Here is a 23,858-nt window from a genome sequence, read left to right as displayed (position 1 = left end):
TCCTTCCTTCAAAAAGCTTAGTCCTGAAAGATACAGACCTATAAAGACTTACTGGTTGACTGCCTATTGTAGACAGGTGTATCTTGAATCACATTCTTCCTTAAATTATTCTTTCATTTATGTACTACCTTATCTTACCGTGCATTAATCAGATGCTCTCCTACACCTGCCTTATATACTCTGAAGGTGGGGAAAAGTTCCTCAACTTTCTGTCTGGAGGCATCCAATACACTTACTTGGGACATAAGCAACACACAGTTTCTCACAGCCAAGCAAACCCAGGGGCGCGCAGCAGCGGCCTAGCCTCCTCTGGAACCGCGGCCAGAGGACCGTGTCTCCACAGCCGTGTCACCCAGGGCCACCGGCCAACGTCCCCGTCCCCCCTTCGACCCGGCGGCCTCACCAGACCTGGCGGAGCTTTACGCTGGTGAATTATTTTATGCTGCCAACGGAAAGGAAAAAACGAGTGGAAAAATTACCTACTGTGTACACCGAGAGCAGATGTCGAAGTCATATTTAAACAGCTGGTCTAATTAAAATTATTTTTTAAAAAGCAGTTATAGAAAGAAAGGCTCCCTCTCTGCGGGCCGTGTACCTTTCTCCATCGTGTTTCACTCAGACTTGTGAAGACTTTAAAGGTTACAGAAAATTAAAATTATTAACTACTACGATTATTTTCCTCGTATTGCATGTTTCCTGAAGCTAAATGGTATCTTAAAAATTATGCCAAGTGAACCGGAGCGATTCTAAAAGCTTCCCCTCATGACTTCCAAAAGTTTCTACAGCCTCAGCCGCTCCGCACACATCCCACCTGCTGAGGGTTATTTACCGCGCCGATGCCGAGGACGCCGTGGAACGGGGAGGACGCACAAAGACGGCGCCCCGGAGCGGGGCGGGGGGGCTGGGGGCGGCGGGCAGCCCGCGGCGGCCGCACCAACCGTCCCGCTCAGCGCCAGCCCCGCCATCCGCCCCTTCTCCCCCAGACCCGGCGGCGGCACCACCGCACCCACCCGGCAGCCCCAGCTCCGCACCCCCGCGCCCGGCCCGGCGCTGCCCCTCAGGAAAGGCGCCCCCGCCCCCCGCAGCCCCGGCCCCTCACCGCGCCGCCGGCTGCGGCTGCCGCAGGGCTGCCCCGCGCGGCCCGCACCGCCTGGCCCCGCCGCACGCGCGCCCGCAGCCTCTCCCCGCAGAGCGCGCAGCCCGGGCCCTCTACCATGGCCGCGCGCAGCCCGGGCGCGCCAGCGCCGCCCGCCCCCGGCGTTCAAATCTCCCGCTCGGCCGGGCACGGCGCTGCCGCGCAGGGTGGCCCCGCCTCCGCCCGGGCCGGGCCGTCATGGCGGCGGCACCGCCCCCGGGGCGCGCTGGCACAGGCCTCCGGAGAGGATCCCGCGGGCGCGCCCGGCCTGTCCCCGCCGCCCCGCCGGGCGGGCTGAGGGGTGTCTGGGGCGGGCAGGGGCGGCCGCCGCCCGCTTGGGGGAGGCCGGAGGGGTGGCCCCGGCCTCACCCGCCGCCCCGGCCCCTGAGGGTTAAGGTTAGATGGCCGTTTAGCGCGGACGAGGGCGTTAATCAGAAAGCTTTGCTCTGTGAGACCCTTCAGGGAAAAGCCGGTACTTCGTACTTACCGTGTTCTTAGGTGTAAGCGCGTACTGCCCTCGGATACCTCACCAGCTGTTGCAGGCTCCCTGGTACTCTCTAAAACACCCTCGCAAGTATATCTTCTTGGAAGACTGACTCACTGCGCAACTGGCAGTTAGTTTTAGCCTTTAAAAAGTCAATATTTAATAGGTTTTTGCAGTCAGTCCCAGTTTACACAAGGAAAATGTTCCTTTCTCCGCTGCATTTGAAGTAAGAATGGGCAGAGTAAACTTCATGACCGCTCAAGAAAATTGAGGGAACTTGCATTTCAAGGTAGAGTTCCAGACACTATTTCCTAATGCTCACCTCGTGAGGCATACTCACACCAGTCAAAACCTCTCAATTAATATTCTTTCTTATATAAACTGTCCGTATCCAGTCTTTCTTCTGGGCTCAGTCAAAATGGGTCTTATTCCATGTGTTTTTTCCCTGAAAGGAATTGACTACGTCAGGTTAAAGTAATTATGTCTGCTGAAGTAAAACACTGAATGCAGGTGCATTACTAAAGTTAGGGTATGCTACCCTTTGTTGCAAATGCCTGTTTTCTTTTTTACAGTAATGTTTTGGCTGCGATCATTCTACATTAAAACAATGAGGCAATTATTAGCCAGAGAATTAAGCTCGCTAGTCAGACAGCAGAAATCATCAATATTCCAAAATGGTATGTGAAACTCAAACTGATTCTTCTGCTACCCTTGAGTCCTGTGTTACTGTTCTTCCAAGACAGTTAGAAATTGATACATAATTTGGGTTTCTGTGATCATATGTAAGCACTTTAAAAGTACAGAAAATAACAATTCCTGTTACTTGGCTATCAAATACAATGTTTTTCATTATAAGGGATTTTATAACTGGATATTTTTTCAGTAGGTGGTTTCTGCAGTGTGTTACAGCAAACTGTGTTTTCAAGTCCACATCTAATTCTACAGGTGCATCAGAAGCTGCAATACTAACCCTTCACTAAGGTTCTCTACCCTTTTTCCACTCATGTGAACAATTAATTTTGACCAGAGATTCTGCAGTAACTCACTTTTTGCATGTGCTTTTATTCCACTAAAAGCTGAATTCCAGGTACATACAAACTAGTTGTTGGTGAGCTTTATATTAAAGTGTTTGGCGCTGGTCATGTTGGTTGGAGGTATTGGTTTGGTGGTGACGTTTAGCTTCTTTGCTTTAGTAAAAGTGTTTAAGAATACATTTGCAACAAAGGGAGGAGTGATAATAGCAGTGTAAAAGATAGCAGTCTAACTGGTTTATAGTTTGAAACAAGTGCCCAATGCTGAACTCTCAATCAGGGTGGTTTTTAGGTGAAAGTACTTAAATGACAGCAGCTGAATGAAGAAAGTTGCTGATACAGTTTTTTTTTAATGACATAGTAGTGCAGCCAAGACAAAAATATGTAACTGTGTTTTACAGTGTTCCAAGTAGAATAATTTTAGCTGCTTTTGTAACAGTAATTCCTTGAGTCAGGAAATCTCAGTTGCTGCCATTCAATTTCAACACTGCAGTTCCCAGGCTGCAAGGGAACATATTTTGTAAAATGCAAGTTTTAAAAGGAGGCTGATAGATTGTTTAGAAAATAAAAGCTTTGATAACATTTATTTATGGGTTCTTTATTACAATATGACATTTATTGGCAGGTAATTCCATCAATAGTTGTTCACACCTTATTTTGAATTTGAAAAAGCTAATGTCCACAAGAAATAATCTCTCCCACAGGTAATTAAAAGTGCAAGTTTCAAGAACAAACAAGCAAATAAGTGTCACTCAGTTATAAGTTTAACACTTGACTGTTTTTTACTTCCTGTCTGCTGTTATGTGAATAAAAACCTAGCATTCTACTGTATTATGATAATTGATATAGCAAATAATGGCAAGTTACCTGCAGTGAAAGGTAGAATATATTTTTAAAACAGAAATTGAGTAACACTACATATGCTTATAAATCTGGCCCCTACAGTATTGTAGCTGTGTGCACAGCTGCCTCTGTTGTTTTTCCCAGTGGTGTTCTCAGGCACCATTTCTTGATTTGTTTGTGTATTTGCAATATTTACATTCAGATAATAGCATACTATAGAACAGTGTGCTCAGAACTGGACACTCAATTTTTGCTAACATAGCTGTTACATTATTGCAGTTGTGGTGATCTGGTTGTGTGTTTTTTTTAAAAAAAGTACATTTCTTTCAAAAAAATCATGTTTCCCAGAATTATGGAAGGTATACAATCCTTTTTTTTTTCCATTCCATTTTCCAGAATTTATACGGAAGCATTGATTCCCAGCCTTGCTGTACCAGTTCATGTCACATGTCATTTGGTATAAAATTTATGTTAATTTACAAGAGTAGAGCTACCAATATCAAATTGCTCAAACTCTTCATTTTACGTTTCTTCCTTGAATTGATGTATTAGCCTTAGAATATTGGTGTGCAGTTTAAATACATAGGTTAAATTTGCAATTAACGAAGATTTGAAAAAAGATGTTGGCAAGGAATCATATTGCAAATATAGGCTAATTTAAATGCAGTATCATTTTAGACCAAATAGTAAAGTTAGATTTCTCTGAAGGCAGCATGACAGAACAGAAATATGCAGAATACAAGCACACCCTGTTCTTCTAATCCAACAGTCCAAAGAACAGCGTAGGCATTGAGATTCTCACTAAGGCATAGGTTGTTTGGTTTTTTGGGGGCTGGTTGATGTATACAGTGAACTACAAAGGCATTCCCTTTACAGTGACAAAATCTTGGGTAAGAATTAATAAGCAGTGGATGACTGATCTGTTTCATGGTTGCCTAGAGAGTTAATGTGAACATTTAAGCATACCCAGAATTGCTCATCGTGTAATCCTAATGAAGTCCTTCCTAAACCTTGTAGAAGCATTTCAAAACCCTTAAAAAATAAGTCTGTTAATGCAGTTTATTCAAATAGATGCACTGTTCAGGGAATGTGTTCTGGTTATGAATTCTTGGTCTGCTAGGGATTTTTGAAGGTCGTGCATAGTTGATATTGGATGTATAGTTAATTTTATTTTTTTTGTCAGTTATCTCAAAATAAATAACACCTTGAGTGCTGGGATCCTTTTCTTACTTTCTATTACAGAAAGCATACTATTGTAACTTTGTTTTTTTACAGCTGCAGTTATTATAAAGATACAGACCAAGTAGGTTCTTTGGAAATTGCAGCAAAGTATCAATATATAAGTTGTGAATAACAGTTTTAGTAACAGACTTTCTTGCATTTATTTCATTGCTGCAGCCACAATAAAATGCTACAACATGTACTGTTCTTATTGAACACTGAGTATGTGTTGAAAATACTTGCAATTAGTGGATGAATGGATTGGAAGTAAAAGCAATAGGTGAAACTTAATAGTACCATCCTAATTCATACCAATTGAAAACTGGTCACAGATAAGCATATTCCTAGGATTCCAATTCATATAATAAGAAGAAAGTCAACTTCTTATTTATAAGTTTAATACATTGTACTTTAAGTTGAAGAAACAGGACATGAGTTAGACAGATAAAGGATGCAAAAAGACCCATACCACTTGATTATGTGCCCAATTATTTTTTAACAAATTACTAATATGCCAGTATTGTCACACTATTAACCAGGATTTCCCTAAGCAGTGAATAATAGTATGACAGATGGACCTGTGAATGACTGTTCAGCTCTAAGCAAGTCCACACTCTTTTAGAAAAAAACAGCTTCTTATCTCTGTAATAATTCTTGATTTTCCTAGAGATGAAACAAAACAATAGTCTTTGAAAATCTTGGGTAGTTTGACGTGTTAGTTTTCAGCAGAGTAATTTTGCCATTTTCAATCATGAATTAGATGTGGATTGCTTTCAAACACTGAAAATCATACTTCTTTCCTAAGAGACCTTTGTACTGCATTAATCTCTTGGCCTTTACTGGGGGGAAAGGGGGGAAGTGGAATTGATCTGTCTTAAATCTGAATTTTTCTTCTGTTCAGACCAGAGGGTTAAATCCATAGGAGGAAATTAGACTTAAAAGGAGAGAGACAAGTTATTCACACTCTCTAAAACTGAGTAATAATTGAGGTCCATCGACTATACTATATTTGTAAGGTAATGGAAACTCTGAACTCCCTATCTAATCAATGGCAAAAGGTAGGCACCTCACCAGACAGTGATTTAGAGCAGAGGCCTCATTAGGTCTTTCTCTCCATTAGCCATACAGGGAACAATGCCAGTTCCTGCTACTGGATACCCCGCTGCGTAACTTCAAGCAGTCACCTATTTTCCTTATGCAGTGTAAGGAAAGAGTTATGTCTAAGAACTTGATTCACTTGTACACTGAGCCAGGTACTGTCTGGAATTGCTATGGAGTTGCCTAGACGCCTCTTTGCAGTCTGGATTCATAGCAGTGAACCACCTCCTTTGGTTAGGCGTCCAAGTAAAGCAATTTTTTTCAAAAAAAGAGGATGGTGCAGTTTCTTTAAGCTGCTATAGCAATCCATTGATACCTGGATAATCAGTGGTGCATCCCCTAGGAAGTGGAGAGCAATGGATCCTAGAGTTTCTAACTCCTAAGAAAGTATGCCAGAGATTAGAACAGACAGGGTTCTGAAGCGAGACTAACTGTCTCTCTTACCAGACTGTTTTTACTTTCTGTAACATACTTTGTTCTTGAACTAGAGAAGTGACTGGCACCAAGGTCATTTAGGTTAGCCTGGAATTATCAAATCTAATTTTAAGCATCTGACTGCTGAACATAGCCACCTCAGACTTCCTATTTTGTAATATAACTATCTCTGGAAGGATATTCTGATCTTAGGCTATGATCTTGCTGTTAATTGTAACAGGAGCTTTTGAGAGTATGAATTTAATTGTGGCTTATTGGGAGTAAATCTGTGTCTTAATGGTGTAGTTATTAAGTTATGTTATTAAGTATTCGGTATCCATCTACACCCATTATTTTATTTCATTTCATTTTTATTAAGGGAAATGTTTTACTACTAAAGAGATTCCTTCCTGCTCTTTTCTCCATCAGAGCACCTCCTAACCCAGTGATAATGGCAGTTCCTTTGGTGGTGGCAGGAGATCAACAGTCCATATGCTGCTCCAAATCAGATCAAGTGCTTTGAACCTAGATGTATTATTCCTTGTGTGACTGGTTTAAGGCAGCAAGAACGAGAATCGTGGAGACCACTACAATATTCTCCTCACCATGTTTCTGTTCAAGAGTTGACCTTGTAAGCATTACAAGAAACTACATCTCTTGGAGCAGACTCCAAAAGCAAGATATGTAGAGATAGTTAGTTGATGCCATCTACATATGATGTATAAAGAAATGGGGATCTTCAAGTCTTGATGTCTGTGCACATCCTAGGGGCAGAAAATTGGCTACAGCAGAAACTTAACTTCCTGGGAACCTAGGTATCTTCAAGGCTAGGTAGCACTGAAGTTGAATGTGGAAAGCCCTGGTTTTTGACTTCTTATGCCTTGGTATCAGACCTCTGAAATGAAACGATTACAAACTAAGGTTTTTTTGTGTGTGTTAGGAGGAAACACTGGAGAAAAAGAAAGATCTGAAAATATATGGATTCCTTCAGAAATGTTCAGCACAGTACACAAATTATGACGTTTCAAAGTTCTGTAACTGTATTAAGCAGTATCAAGTTCCTTTCCAAAACATTATGCCCAAGGGAGAAAACATCTCTTGCAGTTCTTAAATTATAAAGTAATATTGGAGAAGAATTGACTAAGACCCAGCCTAAATTTAGCAATAAAATGTTGGGGAAATAACTGAAAAAAAACAAAGCTATTTTATAAATTTGTACTGAAAATTATAGATTCCTTAAAGTTTCTTATTCCCTTCCCAGTTAAATCCTCTGCTTTCTTTTAGATACTCAGATCCCTCGGCATATATACTTCTACCCATTCACAATAGCGTAATCTAATTTACAGTCATAGTTTAACTTCGTTTGGACCAACAAATTTGGCAGCGATGTGCAACTGCCTCAGGGTGGGAACAGCAGATCTTACTGAAGCTGGATATTCATAGGATAAGTACAGACAACCTTCTTAGCAACTTATGAACAGTGCTCGTAACTTTACTGCATCTTGAGACACAGTTCAGTGCCAGTAGTTTTCCTTGTTTTGTTGATGGATATTGGCTCCTCCCAAATGAAGTAAAAGTTACTGTGTTTGGCTGGAGGAGAAAAGAAAACGTTTAACATTTAAACATTTAAAACTTGTAGTAGTTTATTCAAAGGGTAAAGCCTTGAAGACGTTTAAGAAAAAAGTGTCCAGCAGTACCTCTAGGCTATGTACACACTGAAATAGATGAAAGGAAAAAGGAGAAAATTGCTATCTGGAGAGGAGCAGAAACAGGCTTTGCAGCCTTCTTGCCCATACTGCATTTATACATACAGTGTTCTGAGGTGTATTCTCTTATCCTGGATGTTTTACATTTAAGCATTACACCTCAAGGAAAAATAAAAGGATTTAGGAGAAGATGATCTTGGAATGAAGAATTTACCGGTTTTCCTTCAGGTTAAGATGTTGTACTTTAATGCTGTCCTGAAAAACATTAGGATAATATTTGTTTAAAAGCAGAGGTAATATTGTAAGATCCATGAAGCTGTAATAACAGACCAAAATAAGTGAGGTCTGCTGGACAAAATGCAATGAGGGTCATAGTAAAAATCATCCTAAGAGATGCAGCCGGTTTTTACCCCTCTGTTACGCAAACAGTATGATTCCTAGTACCTTGCTGCAAGCCTTTATCAGCTGCATATGTATATTCAGCACTCTATTTTAATTAGCCTGAAGATTCAAGGCTTAGAAGGAATAGCAGGGGTCTCTAATTATCTTCACAAACTAGTGATCTGCCCAGAAAATGAGGAATGAATAAGCATTAAGCAGTCAGAGGCCAGTATTCAATCACAGACAGAAGCAGGAAGAGTGGAAGATAAAGTAATGCAATTTTCACTGACTTGTCTGCGCCTTGAAAATTAATAAAATAATCCTCCTTTAGTAAAACACACCAATTCTAGATATAGGGGGGGTTGTTTTATTTTTATCAGTAATGCTGGATTAGATATTTTAGGACATATTTTTTTTCATGTCTGTGCCGCATTTCTGATATTTTTATTTTAAATTATTTGTTTAGGCATCAGTAGCTTTCTTGAAGGACTTATGAAAAAAATGTTTTCCAAGCATTGTTTATAATTTTTCAGTCCAAGTTCCAGGGAAGTAAAGACTATTCTTTCCTTTCCTTGAAAAAGATTTCTGACATTGGGATTTAAATCATTGCTATTCACAAACTGGCCTTGACAAAAAAAGGCTGAGGATTATCTCTTTAGCAACTTTTGAATCAAAGCTGCATTATTGATATGAAGCTAAAAAGGCTTTGCAGTTCTTTATATAATTTAAAAGCAACTGTTATTATGGAAATTTTTTGGAACAGCTGTTGTATTGGAAGAAAGGTTACACTCTTCTCTACTAGTAATCCCTTTAAATCTCTGACATGATTCATAGCTCCTCAAACAATGCCGGTAAATTAAACAAAACTGGATGTCTTCCATACATATATTTATTACTTGCATCCCTATCAGCAAGTCATGTAAGAATGCAATAACAGAACTCAAATTGGCTAGTGAAAGTAATTTGAATGTCCCTTTTTATGAACTTTATTTCTATTTTCATTTTCTAAAATACGTATTTTGCCCAAAAGTCATGTCTGGCTTCCTGTCTGGTCCAAAGAGCTTACTATTGCTACTTTATTCTTGAACCTCAGTCAAGGGTAACAGATTGGAAGGAAAGGATAGATCTTGTTGAGTTTGGTAAAGGCTAGAGACAGTTTTGAAGCAGGATAAAAAGCTTTAGCTCTTTATGAATTTCTGCCTTTCCTTGTGGAGAGTAGAAAAAGATTTTTTCTCCTGGCTGGAAGGAAGCAGCGTATCATTACTGCAGCTGAGGTTTTCATTTCATTCCTGGCTTTCAAGACAGAGAGAGCTTTGGAAAGGAAAAAAGGACCAGCCAAGATTGTTCCCCAAGGGGTAAGAAGTAGTAGGGAGCAGAAAGAAGCAAAAAAAGGAAACAAATGTGGACCACAAAGACAGGACTTGGTGAATGACTTGCTGGGCTTCAGATGTGTGGATGTAGTCTATTTTGTAGACTTGAGGGAATTCAGAAACAAAGAAGGCTGGGCTTGTATAGAAGAAAGAAAATGTTCCTTTTTTAAAGTCCAGCTGCTGGTGTGGAATAATCCCATGCAACAAATGTTGGGCTAGGGACTAACTGTGGAGGGGAAGCGCTGCGGAATGGACCTGCAGGTGTCACGTTGGTTAAATGGAAAATGGGCCAGCGATGCGCCCTTGGGCAACCGCGGCTAACGGCGCTCAGTGCTGCTTCAGGTGCTATACAGCCATAAGGTCGAGGGAAACGATTATTTCTGTTTGGTTAGCACCCGTGAAGCCACATCCAGACTCCTGTGGGTAGGTTTGAGTTCCTCAGCACAGAAGACGTTGGCAAACTAGAGAGAGTGCAGCCGAGTTCCGCTAGTATGTTTAGGGGGCTGGAGCACATGATGGACAGCAAGAAACTGAGAGAGTGGTGCTTGCTTAGAAGAGAAGGGCAAGGCTTTCTGGCCTCTGATTGCTGTCTTCACCTGCTTAAGAAAAGGGGAAGTCGTTAAGGATGCAGAAGCTTTTCTCAGAGGCACACAGCAGAAGGACAAGAGGCAATGCAACACATTAAGGAAAGGAAATGTTTACCATATAAGAAAAAAAAATCATGAAAAGAGATTAAGCATAGGAGTAGGTTGTCTAGGATGTGTGTGAAATCTCCACACTTGGAGAATACTTTTGGGAAAAGCCCTGTGAAACCTGATCTCACTTTGAGTAATGCCTTGCTTTGAGTGGGACATGGGATTGGGTTAACACAAGTCTCTTCCAATCTGCTTGTTTCTGTGAGTCTAAGATCCACACTGCTCAATCACCCAGATTTCTCTCTCTGTGTTTTTAAATACTGTGTGAAATTCTTCATGTTACTTAAACAAGTTTTGAATTGTATTTTGCATATGCTGCAGCCCTTATTTATTTTTTCCCCTTCTGATAATGAAATACCATATCTAAGAGGTGTTGGCAGAGGATTGTCGGTAAAGGGTTGCTGGTTAAACTGCTATAGTAGTAAGAAGTGGGCTTCTGTGCAGTAGAGTTTCTCATGATTTGTGAAGTGGGGAGAATGTGGCTTTGGTAGCAATATTATTTGGCAGGGTATGACCTAATAGAAGCTGATGAGGAAGATATTTGACGGGAGTACTGGAAAGTTCAGAAAAGGACAAAACCTTGGGTTTGGATGCACTTTTTAAGTTTAAGAGTTGGCAACACTGCAGTACTATAAATGATTTATTCCTTTTGCCTTTGGATATTTTGAACTCTCTATACTGTGTTTTAACCTTTGCCTGCGGTTCCCTCATGCAGACTTAATGACAATTTTCATGCAGACTTTCATAATAATTTTGTATTAATAAAGTGTGGCCCACCACAGGCTGAGGAAGGTTGTAGAGAAAGTAGCTGTGAACTGGGCCTGTTCCACTACCCATGTTAAGTCAGATCAAAGGGAAAGAGAAGCTGAGTAAAACAGTGAATAAAAGTGTCAGTGCTGTAACGGGTTTTAGACACTAGAGTAACTAGGGGAAGATTAATGTTGGTTACTACTAAGTAGAATCTGGTGAGGAAAAAATAAAACTGAAAGAACTGCACAAAACAAACCAAAGACGGCCTCTAACTGGACTTCAGAAGCACACTGGATGAAGATTTATAGGATTTTTATCTACAAACAGCATGAATAATATTGGAATCATGAAAGTATGTAGTAAGAAGCTGCCCAAAGACATAACCAACTACAGTAGACTTCGGTTTAACTAGACTGCTCTCTTGAAAAGTAGATCCCCTGGACTCTTTTTGTAATAGTGGGAAGCTTCCGCTATGGCTGACAAGAGATTATATAAATTACTTACACAAATAGAATAAAAACTGTTGAAACTCACAGTGACCACTAAATGTCTTATATTTGTTTTTTTCAAAGCGGGAAGACCTTGCTTTGGCCATCTGTAGAATGATTTACCAGAAAGGAAAACTACATTAACAAGCTATGACAGAAAAAGGGATGTAAACGACTAAACAAGAGTTGGTGATACCATGTAGGTAAGAACAACATCACCTAGATCATTATCTGGGGGGGGAATCATCTTGAGAATCCTCCATCTGTAGAAGTCTGTCCAAAGTAACTTAAATACAGTTCAGCTGCTGCTAAATAGATTTTGCCCTCAAAGATGCTGAGGAAGTTGACATCTCATAAATCACTTTCAGCCTAATCATCTCTATTTTGGGAGCACTTTAAGAAAAATAGGTTACTTTCTTCTAGGAGTTGAAGTTTTGAGGTTTTGGTTTGGGTTCTAAACTGAGAGTTTATATTTCTCTATCTCGGTTAATTCAGTAAGGGTTCTTTTCAAAAGTAGGTGATTGCTTCGGTGAGTTGTCTGTCATCTAGAGTATTTACAGTGATCTGGTTGCTGAACTGTCTCTCAGGTGTCAGGGACCAAAAGGTTTAGAGTTCTTCTGTAGAACCTTGTCAGTACTCTTCGTATTCTGGCTTGCAGTAAGAAGCAAACAAAGTCAGTGAAGTTTTTCAGTGATTGATGTAATATGTTCCCTGTGGTTAACACAGCCAGGCAGGTGGGCAGCCTCCTTTTACATCAGCTGTATCATCCAAACAATCTCCAAACAAAGGGTATGATGAATTATGTTGTGAGGAGAAGTGTCTGCCAAGGCACCCTGGGATTAGTATTAGAACTAGTCTTATTTAACATCTTCATTAATGATCTGGAAGAGGGAGTAAGCAGACCATTAATTACATTGACAGATATTACACAGAAATAATTCTAAGATCCTAGCTAGACGAGGAAGAAAGGCAGACTAAAAACAAAGACGGGTATTATGAAAATAAGAGTAACTTGGGAAAACATTTTCTCTTTGTCCACAGCCACATCTGGGTCATTTTAGATTGTGACTGCATTTATGTTTGTATCATCTGCACGTTTTAACACAGTTTATTTTACAATTGAACACTCAGCAGCTTGAGAGAAGTAACAGTTACATAAGACACGGGTTTTCCTTGGGTTTAGTGGGGATAAGGTAGCAGAAACAGTATGTTTTGGTTTCTTACTCGATGAAAAGAGTGCACTACAGCATATCTTTAGACAAAGTTTAAGTGATCCTCTCTACCTGTCACTGTCAGTATACCTTTTGCCAATAGTATTCTTTGACCATTCCTAAAACACTGAAGTGAACAGGGCTAAGAGCAGCACTTGATAGACCCTTCTACAGACACCCCAACTTGATACTTGTAACTTTACTTTTTTAGATCTGTCAGGTGGTTTAATTTACTTTATATTTTTACACGTAGCTTTTAATCAGAATTGCATGTAGTCTAATAATGGCACAGAACTTGTTTGGTTATAAGATTTTCTAGAAATAATGTGTTTTTAAAATTAACTTTTCTTTAATTTCTTACTGAATTAATGTTGTGTCAGCAGTTTCATGATTTTGATAGAGTTTCATATCAATCTATCCATGCTGCAATTGCCACTGTAGTCTAGTTTCCCTTTTAAAATTTATTTTTAAAAGAAAAAGGAAAGGCATTATTTGTTATTTGCCAATTTTATACAAGGTCTTATAAAGTACACAAAAGAATAGCTATGATCAGCAGCTCTAAAAATCAGGCACAGACAATCAAAACCCACAGAGTACAAATCTGCTTGATTTTTCAGAAGTTGTGAATGTATTTCATGTGTAATGTTCTGTACGGACTGTGTAAAATGGAGCGTGTTCCCTACCTGTGTCAGTGAGACAGAGCTGTACAGCCACAGTAAAGTGGGCTGCATGCATTCCCCTTGGAAAAGTCAGTTGTTTCTGTAAATCGTGGATAAATCCGCACAGCATGGGTTAAGTTGGAAATAAGCAGCATATCTGTAGGACACAATATTGCAGTTCTTGTGGTGCTTGGAAATCTACTTCAGTTCTGCTTGCAAGCAATGGAAGCCGGCTCCTGATACAGCAGCGCTCTCAGGAGGAAGCTGGCAATATAGCAGAATCCGGGTAAGCGAAAAACTAGGAAAGTATTGCTGCAAGTGCATCTGTCAAACCAAGGGATGCAGGAGGAAATGAGGTGGTGACAGGTTGGGGAGAAAGAGAGATAGCATAATATGAAGTGAGTTAATGATGCCAGCAATTTTTAGCAGTTGAGAAGGTAAGGGCTGCAAAGACAAGGTGGCACTCTATGATTTATGTGCAAGAAGTAGGCAAGGTGATATTTTTTGAAGTGTATGTTTTAAGCTGGTAGGCTAAGTTCAGATGTTTAATTTCACTGTTGTTCAGGATATAATTATAAAAACTGTGTTGCTGGAATTACCAGGTTATTCAGTGATTTGCTGTCTCTTGTGTTCCAGTACAAATGAGATTACTTCTATTAAGAATTTTTTTATAGAGAATCAAAGGTTTTATTTTTCTTATGCCAGTTACATGCCAAAAATGTCCATTGATATCAATTGAATTATTACTCCTGACGTACCATATTAAAAGTAAAAAAAAATAACTGAATTAAAAATACTTACTATAAAGATTTAATTTTTTTCAGGAAGTAATTTGTCCTGGCCCAAGGTGCCAGTTATTTTCATCCCACTTGTAAGAAACTTTAACATGTGCTGGACAGCAAAAATAAATCATGCCATTCCAGGTACCTGAGTTATTATTCATACTAACAGGATGAATACTACAGGAAATGAAAAGGAACAGAAAAATTGTGTTGTGGTATTTTCTTTATGAAAATCAGTGAAAATTGAAGAGGTATAAACACTTGACAAAAAGCTGCAATATCTCTCTAAATATTTTCTAATAATGTGAAAAATCAAGGGGCTTCTCACATTTCCTTGGCAAGAATTTCTTTTCACTCTCTGTTCACTACAGTTTGTTTCAAAGTATTTCTTTGCAAAAATTAGTGTACTTCATTGGTGTTATATGTGCAATGTATGTTTTGTGAGCTGAGCAAGTATTGTTGGGATCAAGCATATGTTATAGGTATGGAATATTATTAACGTGACCTAGATTTGAAGAGTTCTAAAAATAAATTAAAGAAGATGAAACAAATAGATCTAGGTATTGTGTTAAAACAATGTTCATTTGACCATCTGCATTTCCAGACTTATCTAGTATTTCAAACTAATATTTTCTTCCTAATCACAGCCCTAGGTTTAAGCTGCTAAAGTTCTCGCCTTAGGTGGTGACTTCTTACTCTGGAATGATTTTGATATCTCTTCTTGAAAGGTGCCTAAACAATGTTTAATGTTGAAACTTATAAAATAAAATAATAAATAATACATTTTTAAATAATAAATAACAGCTGTCAAAGGAATCTTGTTGAAGTAAGTTTGGAGTAAATAATATTCTTGGAGAACACGTTTGAGGTTTTCAAAAAGTAAGCATGTGGTCAGGTCATCTTGTAGCACAGTAGTCACTAGTCCCTGTTAAGACAGTAGCTTTTAAAATTGCAAACAAAATGGGATGTGCATTCATCAGTGTGTGACTGATGTGCTGACAGAACCCTAATTATGTCATGAATACAAGAATGCTATAATACAACTTCACCATAAGGGTCTCAAGGCCATAAATATATTTTACCAGCTGGTGTGTGGAAGGAAAACCTATTGCAAGAATTTGTTTTTTATGGGACTACCCAAAGAGGTGTTGATCACTGAATCAAGTCATGAATTCTCAAGATCATGGTAATCGGAGAATGCTAAGTATCTATTTGGTGTAGGAAACATCTGCTAAAGATTTTCTCCTGACTCTTATCAGTAGTTGGCAAGTCTCATTGCTTTAGCAATGTTTTCATTATGGCTGTGTCTATAAAATGGCATAATATGTTTTGTACTACTGGTCTTTTCTGTATTCTCGGTCTAAACTAATAACAGGTATTGTAATTCCAGCTTCTTGTTAGAAGTTAGAACAATAGATAAAAAATAATTTAGTGCTTCTCATTTGCATAGTCCTATACTGGAATTTCCAATTTCTGTGCCAATATAAATCACTGAGTATGAAAATAACCTGTATCTAATCGATGAGCTACACATCTAGCTCTGCTTTTAAATTAAGGCCTAGTCACTTTGAAAATGAAAAAATAACTATGTCCTTTACTGTGTTAGTTTAGAAGTAGATGTACTATTACATGTACTCCCTTTTCTTTATTCTGTACACAGAAAAGACCAGTTTCCCAACGAGCATCTAGTAAGAACTTGATAATCACACCTACGTTAATCTTAGAAAGGAAAGCTACAGAAGTAAAGTAGGCTAGCCTGTCACAGGAATTGGTTTGCCAAGCTAAATAAATAGTATATTTATCTGTTATTTTAAAGGGATTGACAATGGCCAGCATCAGATACTCCAGTAGAGCTGAAACAAGTGATGTAGTGAGGGCATCTGTTTGGGGGGGAAAAAAATAAGAAAAAAAAAATCAAAAGAAAGATTCTTCAGTTAGGCTTAAATTACATTTTTCGTTGGCTGATACCTCTTTAAAAGTATCAGTGCTAGAAAACTCAGCCTTAAGAACTTTAATGCATTGGTAATTTATTATTTTTTGTGATGAATTTGAGGTCACATTACCTTTAGGCCATTTTAAAGCTGTGTACAGTTTTCCACACAAGCCTGATGTGCAAAGGAGATGCTTTATGGTAAAGCCTGTAAAGCATGTCCTACTGACCGGGGCGCTTGGGCTGTGCCAGTCTTCTGAACGAGGGCTGGGCACATGTGTGTACACACTTAATTTTCTTTATAAGGAACTACGCATTTTCATCAAACAAAAGGAAGAGAGTCATGTGCAGATGCCGGTGCACAAAATATCTAGCCACCATGCTTCTGTTTCACGGAACCTGAGCAATGTTTGAAGTACTTTTTGGTGTTTGGAACGGTTGTGCATTATAGACCATGCACCACAACATTAATTTTGCCTGTCGAAGATACCACTTTCTCTTATCCATTCTCTATTTATTAATCTTCACCAGACTAATATACACAGCAGAACTGAATGAAAAAAACACCCCAGATGTACTTACCTTTATTAGAAAAGGAACAGGGTTGAAGTGAGAGGGGGATCTTGACTAAAAGATACATGATAAAAGTGAATCAGAATTTGAGTTGTGGGGCATGATCTGTTTTGTATAACAGCTGTGATAATGGTGAAGCTTGAATAAAAGGATATATAGTATTACTTTTCTTCCATTTCCTTGCTTTTTTTTTTTTTTTTGTAACATCTGATATATCTAACAATAATTGTTTTATATCTATGAAAATGTATTTTAGCATTCTGTCTACTGTAACAATGTGTTCATTAAATGTATGTTTTTTCTGTTTGCAGCTATCACATCATTATGTTGTGGTAGAGAGTGCAACATATTAATTATGTGTTTTATAATAATATTCTCTTAACTTTGAGCCTGTTGTCTTTTAATTTTCTTGAATGGATCCTTGCTCTTGCATTATAAAAGAGGATAAATAGGTGTTCACATTTACCTCTTCAGATTCAATTTAGATTCATTGCATTTCAGAAATTTTGAGCAGTAGCAAATAATTTTATCTACTCTGAAAGGTTTCAGAGAAAATAATTTAAAATATATGCATGTGTATGCATTCTTTTCTTCCCTACAGCTTATCCTATTTTAGGAGCATGATTAGACCTCCAGTTGACCTGGACTGTATGTAACTCCCTGACAGTTCGTCGGGTTTTGTCCCTGTTCTCTAATAGTCACCATCCTCCATTCCTCAGTAATTCTTTTTTATGCATTGGACTTCAGCAAACAAATACCTAGACTACATAAGGAGTATAACCATCTTTATTTGTATGCTGCGTTGTCTTTAATAGCCTGTTTCTCTAGAATGACTTTAATCTGACTTTGCTTCTCTGAAAAGAAACCCTGTATTGAACAGACTCAGCATCTTAGCACAAGAAAGTTCAGTACAGTTACACAGTGCTTGTCTTAGTTAATAACTGTACTAAAATCAGTATTCCTAAAGGAGTGAAGAGTAGCTTCATATCTACCATGTAAGCTTTTGTTGCTCCTGCAAGTAAATTGCAGCTGAAAGGTCACTGATGCATGCAATGGACTTGGCAAGTACAAGTAGTTATCTGTGTGTAGTCGTGCCTGAATTCTTATAGGTGAGAAAATTACTTAGCTAAGCACTCATGCTTTTTCTGTGGTGCCAGATGTACAAGTGGAGAAGGATTAGTGTTAACATGGGAACCCTAACTGTACCATTAAAGAAATATCAACTGCTGTGAAATATCTGAAGAAATCGTTCCAAATCTGAGTTAAAATAACTCTGGTAGAGGGAGGGAGTGACAAGGCTGTAGAAATTATCAATATTATAGAAAATGACAAAAACTTCAAAAAAACCCAAGAGGCAGACAGACAGTGGCAGGTGTCATCTTTGAATCTGGAGTACTTTTATAGTCATCTGACTCGGGAATGTCTCCCGTTTATTACTATCAAAGAGAGGATGAAACAGCTTAGCTTCAAGGCAATACCTAAGCCCTTTACATCTAACTCCAAGCACCTGGCTCTCTTCAGAAAGAAAAGCCATTCATCTGTCAGTCTGCAGCCTGAAACTGGCAGTTCCCAGGCACTGTTTGCCAGGTACGATCACGTCAGTTGGCACAAGACATTAGGCTCACTGTTAAACCATCACAGAGTTCTAGGGAAGAGCTAAGTTCCCTAGTTTTATGAGCTAGTACTTGGGATGAATTTCTTTACATGCTGAGGTTAATGTTGCAGAAAGATTGGTAGCAAAGAACATAATAGCGAGGTGGTTGTAATGGTTGCAGTCTTCTAGAATCTGTCAAAGTCCATAGCAGAAGATGTTCCTTAAGACAATTATGATTTGTTTGTTGTGAATCCAATTGGTACCGAATGTTCATCGGTAGATTCCCAGTTATGTAGAGATGCACTAAGATAGATAATGCTAGAAAAACAGGAAAGCTTTTCTAGCTAGACAAGCTAGAGTGAGGGTTTCACTGAATACTATTTTACTGTGCATTAGAGCTGACCAAAGTATGTAAATGAACAGTTACCACATCTCCGTATCTCAGGTGAGGTACAGTAATTAACAGCTGAGAAGTGGCTCTCTCCAGCTGAGCTGTAACAGAATATTCACAGATTATTAGCTTTTCTGAAACCATTCTGAGAGTGTTGTTTACAGTGTTTAACAGTACCTAACCTGTTAAAAAAAAAGCTTCAATTTGTTTTCCATGGAGTACTTAATGCAGCATAGCTAGACTCATAAAATTAGCTCAGAAAAGGTAAAAAGGGGTCAAATATATTGTTTGCAATAAATCGATCCCAAGCATACCTCCTTTGACTTTATTAGGTGTACACTAGGGATGAACTTGGCTCAGTCTTTCTCTGGTTAATACTAACTTCCAGTTGCTGATGCCATTATTAAGTTAATTGTTTGGATCATCAATCGGTGTCAACAAAGCTTTCAGAGTGGTTGATGAGATTTCAGGCATCAAGCTGTGAGGCATTAAAAAATGATGAATTTACATCCAGGTAAAACAATGCCCTTCAGCTATAATAATGAATCACTACTTTGTTTACAAATGGGTATTCATCATGAGACATGGCATGCACAGACATTTTTGAAGGGGAAAGGCATTAGCACAGTAAATGATCTTTGTGACTAAAGCTGAATATGCAGCAAAGTGAAAAAAGAGAGCATGTCAAATTATCTTTTCAGAAAGGAATTATGAATGCAAATTCACACTGGTGTTGCCTGACCACTATTTAAATACTAACAAAAGATACAGTTCAGTACTCAGATGTCCTTTTTCAGTAGAGACTAATCAACACAATATACTTCTAAAAGTTTTATTATTCTCAGAAATTCTCAGTATACACTTTTATATCCTGGACTAAATACTTAATCTTTTACTCAAAATGAAACGCTACTTCCTCTAACAGACGGCAGGTGCCAGTGGTCAACCTCACACCATTCTGGCAGCCAAGGAACGTTCAGCTTTGTTGGCTGTCCCTCCCCGTGCTGCTCCTGCCCTTCGTTGGGAAGATTGATACAATTTTGTTGGGCCCGTCAGCCCAAATAGCTATATGATCACATCACAGGTAACGTTAGTGTAATTAATCTCACAAAGACGGTAAGATACTACTGCACAGGCTCAAGCAGCCAGAAAACGTGCACAGAATTCCCAGAGGTCTGATACTGAGATTGCCAGCAGATTACTAATACTGGGCAGATTATAGTTATCCGAAGTATGCCCACCTGTCTTGTAATCATACCTGGATCATGCGTTACAATTCTATCTTTGGAATCTAATTAGTGTTACAACTCCAGAGTCATCAGTACTGTCTAGAGAATTATCTTTCTTGCACGTTTCTTGTCTGGAAAACCCACAGCGTTGGCATTTTACAGTGGGTTATTCAGATGGGTAGTTATTGAAATTCAATACTGGGAAAACATCTACACAAAGAGTTCCACAAAGCTAGAGTATAAACCAGAGACACATGAATACCTCAGCAATAAACTGCTGTGAAGATCTGGATAAGACATTTGTTAGGTCTAAAAGCACCAAGCCTCTCACAATCTGTTGTACTGGAGAGGAATATGCTGTACAAAACGCAAGCACGGCAAAAGTCTCTAAGTAAATGATACAGGCTAGTTACCGTCATTCTTACGATTACATCCTGACTCCTGAAGCAGTGTTCTTGGGATACCCTGTGTCTGAAAGTCCTTGGAGTAGCGGAGTATCTCTTCAGCAATTAGGTTGAAATTGTCTCAGCAGCACAGGTTGACAAGAAAACAGTGTCCTGGTCAAAGTGACACATTTTGATGGAAGTTTCGGTGTAGAGGCAACAAGTATTTCCGGGAGATAACCAGTGCTTCTGAAGTTAAGGAAAAATGGTTCTTTCCTTAGGGTATGAGGAAGGAATTTGTGAGGCTAGTGCACTACCAGCAATCATCGTTCTCCTTTCTCTGTGCAAAATGCTTGTCAGTCTAGCCATGGAGGAGAAGGGGAGGAAACCTCCAAATAAACAGTGAGACTTCCATACTGTTAACATTTTAGTTACCTTTAACATTAATCACATCATTCCTAGGGCTTCTTAAATTTAAAATGGAACCGACACAAATGTCAAGATAGAAGGTAATTTTCTACCTTAAATTTGAAATGTGCTGGCATAAGTTTTGGTTCTGAAAGGAAACGATGGGATGGCTTTGTCTTATTTAGAAATTGCAATGAAACTCAGAATTTTATACAGCTTCAAGGCAGTAAGTAATATCTACAGCGACTATATGTTAACAGCGCTCGCTACCATCATGCATTATTGAGTCTTTTTCATAAGAAAGGCTTTTTTCCCCCCTTTAGTTGCGGAGCTGTCTGCCAACATTCTGTGAAAAATTACAAATAGCTCTAGGAATTGTTTACATTAAGCAGGACTATCCTTGCAAAGATAGGCTGGAAAAGTTGTAAGAGTTCCCATTTCTACAATGCATCACTGAAGAATCACCTTTGTGTTCAGGATTTTAGTTTACAAACACAAATGATTGCAGTTCATTTGGCTGAAGCAATTACTGTTTGTCTGCCTGGCATTTTCTTGAAGATTATTGCTTCTGCAGCAGGAGGAACCACAGATGAAACAAATTCTGAACAACTGCCGTTTACTAGCCAGGATATTAAAGTAACCCTAAGCAGCATCAGTATGATTTGGTATGGTGATTTGGGTGAGATAGTGAACCATCTGTGATGGTTCAGGAGTTGTTTCCGCTGTCAGAGCAGAAGCTTTCAACAGAGGCAGGGAAGACGGCCGAGAATGGTAAATTCTACTGTAATCTGACGGTAGCAATAATAATGAGCCTCCTTAGTAGTCTGGTTTAACTTACTTTCAAGCAGAAGTGTTTGTGTGTCAGAAGCTAGGCATGCTTTGTGTGAAATTCTAACCATGGACCTTCAAAGGGCCTTTACTATCAACCCATTTAATATAGCAATCTTACATTTTTTTATCCTGCAATTATTCTCTGTAATTTTGCTGAAAAAAAAGTTTCAGTCTAATGCTGAGAACTTTGATTTTTTTGAATCATTTTCTCTATTTGTTATATGCATCATTCATGTTCACATCCACAGTAAGACTTATAAAATACAAACCAAATGTATCTGTAAAACAGTACAACAAAGTAATGCACCCGGAGTTACACAGAGGGAGCTCCTGCTTCGTTTTTCCAATGCAGTAATACAATAAATATGTCTGGGCAATGACACATTTTTGAGTCAGGATAAAGATTATTATAAGCTAAAGCAATAGCACCCAAAAATATTGTGGCATTTGCTGGCTTTCTCATTTATCTCATACAAAATATTTCATTTTCCTTAAAATGGAGACGTTTTCAGCTGCTGCTTGTTCCGTATACAGAAGTTAAAAGTATAAACTCTGTGTGGCATTGAATCTTCGTGATCACTCATTGCTCAAAGAAGATATTGCTCATTCTAGGGTGTATAAAATAAGGACGGTAACCCTACAAAATTATCTGTAGTAGAATTAATACTTGTCTTTAACCTTGTGTAGTTTGGTTCCTCCCTTTATCTTGGATTTGTAACTATGTATTTGGTTCCCATCATTGTTAACCTATTATTTAATCTGCAGACGCAGTTCAAAACCTTTCATCTGTTCAGTGTGCTTGTTGTGTTTCAACTTTCCTTTTCCTGGAGTTGTTTGCTTTTCAGAGAATGTTTGAAGTCTAGCTGCTAAACAAACACTAGAAAGAATGAGGTTTCCTTCCACGTTACTTATATGGAAACTTTAAAATTCATTTTTTGTGAAAGCATTTTTTTTTTTTGTAGGGAATCTGAGAGGGGAACATGCTTCATAAGCCTTTAGGGTGGCAAACAGTTCTGTGCAAGGAAAAGAGAAGCTTGGACCAGAATCTTAGACTGCATGTACTAACAAAACAAATACTCTTATGGGTGTGATTTTCTAAAAGTGGCTGACCTGTCTTGTACCAATTTTCTACCCAGCATTAGATTCATTATATACTTGTTTACAGTCCACAAGCTAGACAGAGAAGCATTTTTAGAAGATGTTAGTTACACAGAAGTTTTTTAAGAAAATGACACCTGCCAAATACAGCATAGCTTTTGAAATAATACTGTATATTATATACAAGCTTTCACATTCTTTACAATTCAGTGTGCTGGGGGGTTTTGTTTGTTTATGTTGTGGTCATTTTGGGGTTTTTTATAAACTAGAATATTTTATGAACTGGCTGACGCAATCATGAAGGGCTAAATAAGCTGGCTGCCCAGGCAGGATGCTGTGGTAAGTTCTGCTAGCAGTTTTGAGGTGCAAGTACCTAATGTTCTCTTACATCACCATCCTCCCCATCTGAATTATTCCAATAAATCTGTAGAGCATGAAGGTTTTAAAACACATTTAGAATAAAGTAAGATAATTTCAGTAAGGTCAGTGAATTTCTTATTTATAGAGGTGAAAGTCTGCTGCAAAATCTTTTGAAATACTTTAGAGAGCAGAATTTTTTGTCATGTTAATGGTTTTAAAACTCCACTACATGTTTACCTAAGTCTACAGTGAAGGTGTCTGCACTTGCATATCTCTTTACAATATTACATGAGTCTGCAAATAGGTGTTTACTGTAATAGAATCTGAAGCTTTAACTCATCCAGCAGCATCAGTAAAGCAGAATCAGTGGTAGGAGTCGATGCTGTTGAAGATCAAGTGCTGTTCACTGATTGCTGATCCCTGAAGAGGCTCCTTTTGATGTTGCTTGTCTGAGAAAGCATCTTCGTCTTTTGGGAACAAGAGCCCAGTATTTCTGGGCCACCTAATTTTGGAGTATCCCAGGACAGGAAGACAGGTTTGCCTCATACAGTTCCTTGTTTGGTTTTTTTTTGAGGACTGTGGTAAACTGTGGCCCTTGGAAAGCAATTCTTTGGAGCTGGTTATAAGGACCTGTTCTTTGTAAGCTCTGAGGAAGGATGTGTTGGCTTGGGAAACAGTAAAACATATTGCTGGCTTTTAACAAGAATAAAATGCGTGTATCCTGACTCCGTCCCCAAATTCTACTGCTCTCCACTTCTTACACAAACTAAAGAAGGATTTCTTCCTACTTCTT

General features: G+C 38.8%; 1 protein-coding gene across 3 annotated transcripts in view; it reads right to left on the bottom strand.

The window, feature by feature from the left end:
- The window catches only part of NEIL3 (nei like DNA glycosylase 3), a 64,048-nt gene extending 41,511 nt beyond the window's left edge, over positions 1 to 22,537 (bottom strand). For 2 of the 3 annotated variants that reach the window (XR_013930810.1, XM_080405116.1), the window contains exon 1: positions 1,148 to 22,537. Coding sequence is in view for 2 of the 3 variants with exons in the window: in XM_080405116.1 (XP_080261242.1) it covers positions 1,148 to 1,216 (69 nt within the window). In the remaining variant the exon portion in view is untranslated. Of the gene's footprint in view, positions 1 to 1,099 lie in introns of all 3 variants that reach the window. The other variant, XM_080405115.1, reaches the window with a different exon arrangement.
- Between the last annotated feature and the right edge of the window lie 1,321 nt (positions 22,538 to 23,858).

The sequence above is a fragment of the Falco punctatus genome (assembly GCF_963210335.1).
Source record: "Falco punctatus genome assembly, chromosome: 1".
NCBI lineage: Eukaryota > Metazoa > Chordata > Aves > Falconiformes > Falconidae > Falco > Falco punctatus.
The sequence above is the reverse complement of the archived record's forward strand: the minus strand, read 5'-3'. Positions and strand labels throughout refer to the sequence as shown.